Genomic DNA, 10619 nt, shown 5'->3' with positions numbered 1-10619 from the left:
GTGTAGCTTTGCTCGAAATTCAAAATCAAACAATACTTAAAAGGTGGGGTTTATTTTTTTAAAAAACGTCTGGTTTAAAATGGTAGGAATCAATTCAGATGAAAATCTTTCATTTTCTGAAGAGTGCAATATGAGATTTGCCACAGAGGACACGTAACGTCCATCTTGATTTTGTTATTAAAGCCGTAATGGCCTCATTAGATGCTCGTGTTTCGTGGTAGGTAATTCTGGTAAGGTTAACTTTAAATTAGAAATAATAATAACCTACCCCTGTCTGTCCCACGGTGACACGGTCCACCATGACCCACTGACGTTAAAAATGTCTGACCTACTTTCATAGTAAGTGAAAACATATCAAGAATATGTGTTTTTGTTTACTGGCTGCTGGTCATGCAAGAACTTTGAACTTTGGCCTTTTAAATGAATAAAGTCGAGTCTTAAAGTCTCTCATCGTGATTATTGCCTCAAGAAGTTCAACATACACAGAGACTGGCAAAAACAATTGTTTTACTGATTCACGAGGCTGGCCATGGAAACCATCATAGTTAAAAATAATATTCTAACAAGTTTTTTTTTTCTAATATCATTATATGTGCTTGGTTTTGTAAGAAGTTTATTTGCGATCATTTTTAAAAATCCTAAGTCACGTGATAGTGCAGACTATCAGTGGAGTTTTTTTAATGTTTTAATGATTATTTTTATACATTTTGATTTAAGAGTAATTGGAGCCTACGTTTATAAAACTATATATATATATGATAAAACGTGGAAAATATGTTTTAAGTTTTTGAAATTGTGCGAAATTTTATCCCATTCACTCCAACCTGCGGGTCGCAGGTTCGAATCCCCGTCACACCAAACATGCTCGCCCTTTCAGCCGTGGGGGATTATAATGTGACGGTCAATCCCGCTATTCGTTGGTAAAACGGAAGCCCAAGAGTTGGCGGCTGGTGGTGTTGACTAGCTGTCTTCCCTCTAGTCTTACGCTGCTAAATTAGGGACGGCTAGCGCAGATAGCCCTCGTGTAGCTTTGCGCGAAATTGAAAACAAACAAACAAAGTAATCGAACTGTGGGTGATGGATACTAACACACATGTGTCATTTTTATAGAAAGATCGTTTACTAGTTTGCTCGATTATGATAATTTCCCTAAGCATGCAAATAACTGAATTCGACGTTAGTTTAGAGAAATAACAACAGTTATTTTATTAAAATGTGTGTGTAAGTTACTGTGCGGTTCTACACAGATCGACAGTGGTTCTTGTGTTTACGTCCTAAGCATAAAGGTGATCAAACGCGTGAACACTGGAGTTACTTTCTTCGGGCCAACCGGGTTACGGTGACATTTAGAGATCTCTAAGATCTATGTTGTTCTCTAGCTTAGTATTTACCCATCGAAAAACGATTAGAGCCAAGGATCCCCGGTGTAGCAAGTTGGAGCCACTGAATGTGAATGCTGGTTGATCGATGGAAATGATTGATTAATGAGATCGATGGACGGAAAGGATTTGGACCGTGTATCGATTTACCATTCGTGTTATCCCCCCCCCCCTACTATTCGCCTGGACTATCTGTGTATAAAACAGTATATTACTAAACCTAACCAGATTTATTTAACTACTGCGTGTGTGTTGAAGAACTGATTCTGACTTAGAATCAAAACTATTATGTAGACAGTTTCCTCTACGTTTTATTTATGCATTTATCAAATACACTGAAGTGTTTCTTTGTGGAGGAATAAAACACATACTTGTTTTAAATGTGTTTTTTTTAAAGAAATATTTGTTTTGTGATGAATTTCTTTATCATAAACAATCAGCATTTATTAGTTTTCTTCAACAAGAAATGGTTTTAACACATAAACAATCAGCATTTATTAGTTTTCTTCAACAAGAAATAGTTTTAACACATAAACAATCAGCATTTATTAGTTTTCTTCAACAAGAAATAGTTTTAACACATAAACAATCAGCATTTATTAGTTTTCTTCAACAAGAAATAGTTTTAACACATAAACAATCAGCATTTATTAGTTTTCTCCAATAAGAAATGCTTGTAACACATAAACAATCAGCATTTATTAGTTTTCTTCAACAAGAAAGAGTTTTAACACCATAAAACTACTTTCCCGTGACGTTTTTGTCGTGTGTTGTACTGTAATGATAAACTTATTAATCGTCTGGTAATGTGAAAAAAAAGTTAGTATTTAGCCAGCTCCTGGTTGCCCCAAGAAGCACATTTGTGGGCGATACTAAGCTTTATTTCAAGAGTTCCTAATGGTAGATGTGGTATTTAGGTCCACTGATATCCAGTAAATAAGTTTAAAAGTCTTTGTAAAACGCAGACTACATAAATGCGCTGCAGAGAATAAATCAAATATAAGAGAACGCTTATATAAAATTTTTATTCACCATTATTGTATATAGTGTTTATTTACCAGGCTGGTTGGTTTTTGTTCTGTTGTGAATGTATTGATTGCTGGGGTTAGTAAGGGCATTTGTACTCATGTCTTTGATTGCTGGGGTTAGGAAGTACATTTGTACTCATGTCTTCAGTGGTAAAGGACAACATTCCTAATTTAACAAAGTCCAATGCTGCATACGTCACTGACTATTCTTCGCGGGGCTGATTTTCTAGTACTTTTCATAACTTTTTGGAAAATGTTTGCAACCGTAACTGAAGTAGGAAATGATTAAATTACGCCTTTATATTATAGACAAGATGTGAATCATGAGTTCAGAAGTTCGTGAATTCCCGTGTTGGTTGCTGTTCTACATACATCAAATGTGTGTACGTGTGAAACATTCAACCGTCTATTTACGTATTCAAATTTTAAAAATGCTTTTAGTTGTTACTAGACCACCGTGACCCATTGGGTCACCCACTATTTCAGAGGTTACGAAGAATTCAAGCTAATTTCAATATTGCACCGAAATGAAGGTTTATTTTGAGATAATTAACTATTTCAATCCATTCGTGTTATTCATAATTAAAGAAAAGATATTTGATTGTTGATCGGGGGTAACAGGAAAATAGATTTGAACGAAGAAGTTTCGTAAAGAGCGCGAACGGTAGTGTGATGTAAAATTACTCATGCTAGAAATTTTCATAAAAGTGACCCGAAAAACGGCGCTAACTCGGTAATCCGTGGCCCGATTTTATCGAAACTTTATTTATTCTGTTTCTATTCTCATTTTTCATATTCTATTCAAATTTTTATTCTCATATTATGCGCCGTTTTTGCTGTATTTAATTACAGACAAACAAACAACCATCTCAAAGTTTTAGTAGTATATGGATTTTTGTAAGGTCGGTAGTCGGTGTATCGACGATAGGATAATAAGCCTATTAACTTAATACAAACACATATCCGTGACTCGGTTAACAACATGTAAATTAAAATATCTAATTCTTTAGTTTCGAATTTATATGAAAAATTTATCTTCGTTTTTATGTTTCACTGGAATTAGAATATTTTATTTTTTATTCTAAAGTTTTATTGATATGAGATGAAACAGTTGTGATTATACAAAATAACTAACCAACCGCAATTCCGCGGCTTTTTTTGTTCTTAAGTGCGATGAAAGAGGGCGCGGCGAGCTGAATGCTTGTTTTGATTTCATCATATACGTAAACGGGATGACCTATATGGAGATTTTACGTTTTCATTTCCTTTTTATATTATTAGTCAAACAATATTGTTTTCAGTATGTCAAGAGTAACAGTCTATCAAATATGTAAACTGGTTAACGTATCCATACAGTATGGATTTCTGTTCCATACTGTACGTATATTCATGTGTCTGTGTAAACTACTTGTACCTGATGATGACAAAACATTACACATTTAAATGTGTAATAAAGTTTTCTTCGTCACCCATTCAAGTCGTCTTGGGACTGGCATGGCCAGGTGAGGTGGTTAGAGAGCTCCACTCATGGGTTCGAACCCCCATCCCACCAAAACATGCTCGCCCTTTCAGCCGTGGGGACATTATAATGTGACAGTCAATCCCACTATTCGTTGGTAAAAGAGTAGCCCAAGAGTTGGCGATAAATGGTAATGACTAGCTGTCTTCCCTAGAGTCTTTTACTGCTAAATTAGGGACGGGAAACTCAAAACAAACCAACAATCAAGCCGTCTTCAAACTTTATTGTCTAAAAGTGAGTTCCTGGTCATCAAAATAAATTTCACGTCTACATCACATATATTGTAGTGAATCGTATTGATATTCTTAGTTTTGTAAATAGGGGTATATTTGCATTATGTAGTAAGAGAGAAAAATTATTGGGGTAGTAGAATTTCACTTTTGGCAAACACATTTATTCTAGCCTGAGATCGTTACGTAAAAAATAGAACCCCCCTACTTTTATAAGGAGAAATGAAATTACTGAAACTGTATGATGTTCATTAAAAAATTAGTGGTATATAAAATTTAAAAACTACATTATTTGTAGAAAAATTTGTGCTTGTTAAAAACAAAAGTCTCCCCCACTGTTTTTCAAGCTAGTTTTTCAGAACTGTATGCATACGTTGTACAAGTACTAAATGATGAGAACATTAAGATATGATTCCTTTTCTTCCATTATAGTGAAGATTGACTGTCGGAACTAGACATGTTCGGCAGAAGTTGGGTATTCTTAAGTGATGCCTGTAACAAGGCGAGTGAGAGGAAGGCGCTGGAGAAAATCGACAGAACTTGTTCAAACCAACAGGTTTGACAGCTGGAGTTACCCGTGGCTTGTTGAAATCTTGAAAGAAAAAGATGTGGACTGTAATATTCAAGATTGTGTAACATCGGTCAAGTTGGCAGGACATAAGAGACACTTGAATAAGAAGTCACTGCAGGTAACTGTTAATTTTTTTTTTATGATTCCATGTTAGGTCATCAATAAATTGTATTGCTGTAATTTTGTGCCTGACTTACAGTTCTGTTGTAAGAACAGAAATAAAGGGTTGCGTCCGTATTCATTTATTTCTTTTGGCTTAATAGTCTTAATTTTATAATTAAGACTTGCATGCTAGCCTACACCTGGTCTCGTTAATACTCGGCTGACTGTCCTGATAGGTTGCCACCAGATATCAAGTTCACTCTGATTCAGGTGGCTTGTTCATAGTTCTGCTAGCTTACACCTAGTCTCGTAAATACTCGGCTGACTGTCCTGATAGGTTGCCACCAGATATTAAACTCACTCTGATTCAGGTGGCTTATTCACAGTTCTGCTAGCTTATACCTAGTCTTGGTTAATTCTCGGCTGACTGTCCTGATAAGTTGCCACCAGATATGCAAGAAAAACTAACAGAGAAACAAAGAACTGTGACTATATCGTGTAGGTGTAAGAATTCCTATTATGCCAAAAAACAGGGCATATAATATACAAGTTCACCATTATGCACACACATTTGTTTGCAATAACTCGACCTATGGTGGATCTTTAGAAGATCGTTGTCATTGTAACAATCTCGGTAGGAAAGGGAGTAAAATGGATATAATTTCTCTTAAGCTAAAGTTCAGTAGACGAGTTATAATAACTAAATAGAGTACTTAAGAGCTTTATTAAACTTAAATACTTTTCGGGCGGCTTTTCTTAAACTGTTAAGAATTTCTGTTACAGCTTTTCTTTCTTTTATACATGAGACCAATGTAATATATACACTAGTTGTATTGTCCACTTGTCAAGTCTGTTGTTTTGGCTAAGTCTGAGATATTCATACGTAGCATGGCTTTTGTCGTCTGTATGACTTTATTTTGTTATTGTGTCTCAATTTTATTGTTTCATTATCTAAAATTGAGGTAATAAGAAAGTATTGATCAAAGTATGTGATATGTCAGCCTTTTTTATTTTTACTAGACTTTATTTTACCCAAAAAAAGGGAGAAAAACTGTTTAATTACAGAAGAAAGTTTTGGCTTTAACATGGTTCTCAATGCTGGAAATTTGAAATGCAGTTTTTAGCTGTGTAGAACAGTTTAAACAACTGAATGGGTGAAATGAAGTGTGTTAGTATATCATGTTTTCAGTTAAAAAGAATGTGAAATTTTGTCAATAGCTGTTTAAAAATGATTGGTTCTAAAAATGTACGAGTTTTCTAATAAGTGTTTTGTATTAGCAACTATCTTAAGTCCATAGCTTATAAGCATGTCTTCTTAGACAAAAGAAATACCTGCAGCTGGAAAGAACTTCGTATTGCATAAAGACATCCTTGAAAATAGATAGTAATTTGTATGAGTGTAAAAACAAATGTAAAGTGTAAAGAGAGTGATTTATATGAGAGTAAAAACCAATACAGAGTGTAAAGAGAGTAATTCTTACGAGTCTGTATAAGCCAACACAGTATGTAATACATTACAGCCATCTGGCTATTTACTATTAAGATGTGTACATTGGTAAGTAGGCTTAAGATAAGTTGTGAGTGTAGCAAAGAGATGATCTAGTATTTTCTTCTTTAATGAGGTATTTATATCTAATTATAATATAATAAAACACATGTTCATAAAAGACTTTTGATCTGATTTGAAAATTTAGCAATTATCATCAAACCATGAAATGTGAAATATCCAGTTTAATGTTTAAAATTATTAATTTAAGTGCCCCCTAGAGGAACAGTAGTAAGTTTATGGACGTACAATGCTAAAAATCCAGGGTATGCTTCCCCACAGTGGACACAGCAGATAGCCCAATATGCCTTTGCTCTAAAACAAGCCAACAATTAATTTAAGAAGATCAAGCATCTCCATGCATATGCTACCTAAGTTTGTTTTTTCAGTATTCTCGGATCATTACTCAGAACTGTATGTCAGCTTGTGATACTTTTAGGATATCAGGTAAATATGTTATGCACCATGCCATGGCATTAAAACTGTTATAAGATTAAAGCAGTGATTTTAGTGACAGTGTTTAATAAAAATGATAATCCTGTATTGTTTCAGGATAGTAGTTTTAATTGTTGTGCATCGTTTAACTTAAAGATATTTTTTCATGAATTTTGATACTTTTAGTTTATTGAATATTCATGTAACATTATCCTTCACAAGACACAAAGAGAGATTAGAAAGTGGGACATTCAAAATATGTTTTTTGTTGTTACGTAGTTCAACTTGTTATTTGTTTACTTTGTTTATATTTGGCATGTCTCTTCCGGCATAAACACCAGAGGGTTTGTTGTACTCTGTTTTATTCTTTTGAGTCGATGTTATGACGATTAGGAAATGTTTAGAGCTACACAGGTTTCCATCCTTATTATGCATTTTTTTTATTGTGGTTTGTGCTAAGTTCAATTTCTAAAAATGCATTTAACAGTAAAAACATTCATATTTTGTTTATTTTTAAAAAATTCAAAATGTTTAACTTGATGCAAAAGCCTGTATCTTTGCACATATTGCATGTAGAGCTGAAGCTTTTTCTGTTTGTTTGTCTTGTATGGTTGTAAGACTTGTTTTCAAAACAACCATCATGACTCAGTCTTTCTTTTGTTAAGGGTTAGTTTCTTGTTTATGGTACAAGATTTGCCTAAGGCACTAACACTAACTAGAAGTCAATATCCTGATAATTGCTGAAGTTGCTTCTAGTATGTAGATAATATTATACATGGTACTGTTCTTAGTGTAAACTGGTGAACTGAAGATAAACCAACCATTTGAGATAAGTTTTGTGACCTATGAAATAACAAACGTAGCATACTGAGAATCAATTTGTAGAAGGTGAACTATCCAAAATTTTAATAATAGAGTAAAACTCGTAAAATCACTTTTACGTGTCCGTTTTAAAAATAATATTGTTAAGGTAATTTTCATGGAAGATTACATTCAGTTAGATGTTGCTCGCAAATGTTTTTTATTTTCAAACTACTTTGTGTTTATAGATGTGAAAACGTATTGTCAAAAGTTAGGGAATATTCTCCAAACTTAAAAGGGTTTAAAAGACTGTCTTAATAAAAGTTTCTAATATTGTTGCTTGTATTTGAAATGCAATAAAAAAGGGAACATTATCTCGGCTCTAGTACGTATTAAAATCAAAATTTCTGTTTTTTTTATATATAATGAATAATTGTTTCTTCAAACATTACTTCCTAGATATAAAACATTAATGTGCTCAGACAAAAGATTTTCGTAATTGTAAGTACTGTTAATCTAATCTTTCAATAAAAGTGTGCATGCAGTGATTGTTTTGTAATTATTTTCCTCTTTGATTATAAGAAGCAGAAGCAGATGCTCAAAGAAAAAGAAGAAGGGACAATTCTACATCAAAACAGCAAACAAGAAAACATGTGTTTTTCTGAGAAACTTATAACAAGTGTAGATAAGATACAAGTAGCAGAAAAACACTCCCTTATCAAAGGTTTGTATGTGTATCTAGATTAAACTTTGGAGATTAATATCTATTTTTGTCTGTTTACGTAAGATTAAATTGGAGATCAATAGCTGATCTTGTGTTTTTATTTCTCCACAACTTAATCTAGATAAACACACATAAACAACAATTAATCTCCATAGCTTAATCTAGATAAACACACATAAACAACAATTAATAGATTAAGCTATGGAGATTAATTGTTGTTCACGTGTGTTTACCTACATTAAACTGTGGAACTTGGTAGCTTTTCTGTAACTTCTGTGTTTGGAAACATTTCAAACTTTTTTACTTATCACTAGAGAGAGAGAGAGAATGAAATATTTTCAAATCATAACAGCGTATTCAACTTTAGTTAAATTGTCATATCTGTTGCTGTGTTAGCCACATATTTTAAATGATGTGTTTTTACAATATACTCCTGTTGATTTTTATCTATGTATTATAAAACGTGCGTGTTGACAGTCTATACACGTGTTGTTTATATGATGTAATTTTGTATACAAAGAAGTAGTAGAATCGAATAATTTAAAAATTGTAAAGACTTCGTGTTTTGATATATATATATAACTGGATTATTACATTGTTTTGTTGTGTTGTAGAAACTGTTTTCAATGATGGTATTCAAACCTCTGATCCAGCAAGTGCGTTGTTTTCACCTGTGTATCATCTTCTTCAAGGTATAGCATTTTAATTTTGGCAAAATAAATGATTGATGATTTCGTAGTGTATGGTGAAACACTGAAATACATAAAGTCTTTCATACTGTACTGAAGCTACCCACACAGATGTTAAAAATAAAACTATTCTTTTTCAGCATTTTGTATTTCATAGCTCGTTAATAAGTCGACTCAAGTCGTTTTCTTTGAAAGAAAAAAAGAAGATTTTTGTGTTTATGGACACCTGTAATTAATAAGAATTGTGTTGTAATGTTCTGCTTCTAGTTTTCATCTTTTAATGTTAAACTTCCACTTTTCTAGTCATTATTAATGAGAACTATAGGTGCATCAAATCCCACTATTGAATTAGAGTAGCCCAAAAGTTGGTGGTGGGTGCTGTTGATTAGCTGCCTTTGTAGTCTTATCAGTTAAAATTTAAGGATACCTAGTAGAGATATTCTAAGTATAGATTTCCTCTAAGTTTCTTTCTTGGTTTTAGAGAGAGAATATATCAGCTTTTTTAATTGTGTCCAGTTAAAGCTTTGTTTCAAGAAAACTGAAGGATATCAAAATAAAATTACTAGCTTAGTTACAGGTGTGTTATAATGTATTTCAGTAAAACCTTACACAGCCTCTAAATATTTATAAGTTTCAAGCACCAAAAATTATTTTACATGTGTTATAATGTATTTCAGTAAAACCTTACACAGCCTCTAAATATTTATAAGCTAAGTTCCAAGACCAAAAGTTATTGTACTTTAGATTACACTTAAACCAAATATATTAATTAAAAACCAGAATTTAGAACTATTAAAAGTATTTAAGCAGAACGAACGTAGTTGTAGTGAAATGATCCTTGAGAATATTTATCTGTTAATACCATTTGTATTGGTAAACAAATGGATGTCTGTTCATTCATTGCTTCCGAAAATAAAAGTAAATGAGCATGTTATAATTTTTTTCTCCCAACTGTACGTACTTCAGACTGTGATGGGGACCTGGAGAAACCCAACATTACTTCATTAGGAGCAACAGCAATATCTATTGATATGGAGGGGGTATCTGGTGGATCCCTGCATCCCCCTACTTCAGCTGGTATGTATTCTTTTTTTTCTTACCTGCATTTAGCTTATAACATTCTATATAGAAAGTTATTTTTGTTTTTGGATTCTTTATTTATTTTAACGACCATGAAAATGAATAGAATATTTTGAGATTAAAACTTGTATTGTATAATGCTTCAGTATTAGAAACATAAACAATAATGCTTATAGAATAACATATTTAAAATCTTATTCCTGTTGGTATCATAATCTATATTGAACTGACCTGTATTGTATTAACCACACACTGGTCTTTATTGGATTAACCACATCCTAGTCTATATTGAATTAACACACCTAAATTTGAATTGGATTAACCACATCCTAGTCTGTATTGGATTAACCACATCCTAACCTGTATTGGATTAACCACATCCTAGTCTGTATTGGATTAACCACATCCTAACCTGTATTGGATTAACCACATCTTAGTCTGTATTGGATTAACCACATCTTAGTCTGTATTGGATTAACCACATCCTAACCTGTATTATATTAACCACATCCTAA

General features: G+C 32.8%; 1 protein-coding gene across 6 annotated transcripts in view; it reads left to right on the top strand.

Moving 5' to 3' along the window:
- Positions 1-10619, top strand: part of LOC106470922 (CTD small phosphatase-like protein 2-B) — a 42203-nt gene that overhangs the window by 13223 nt on the left and 18361 nt on the right. For 4 of the 6 annotated variants that reach the window (XR_002613152.1, XM_013931499.2, XM_022399571.1 and 1 more), the window contains 4 exons: positions 4589-4845; positions 8194-8335; positions 8950-9027; positions 9991-10101. Coding sequence is in view for 5 of the 6 variants with exons in the window: in XM_013931499.2 (XP_013786953.1) it covers positions 4645-4845; positions 8194-8335; positions 8950-9027; positions 9991-10101 (532 nt within the window). In the remaining variant the exon portion in view is untranslated. The remainder of the gene's footprint in view (positions 1-4588; positions 4846-8193; positions 8336-8949; positions 9028-9990; positions 10102-10619) is intronic. The other 2 variants (XM_013931500.2, XM_022399572.1) reach the window with 1 other exon arrangement.

This window comes from Limulus polyphemus, unplaced genomic scaffold, assembly GCF_000517525.1.
Source record: "Limulus polyphemus unplaced genomic scaffold, Limulus_polyphemus-2.1.2 Scaffold4296, whole genome shotgun sequence".
In the NCBI taxonomy this organism is placed as follows: domain Eukaryota; kingdom Metazoa; phylum Arthropoda; class Merostomata; order Xiphosura; family Limulidae; genus Limulus; species Limulus polyphemus.
Note: the sequence above shows the minus strand (reverse complement) of the source record. Positions and strands in the feature narration are given on the sequence as shown.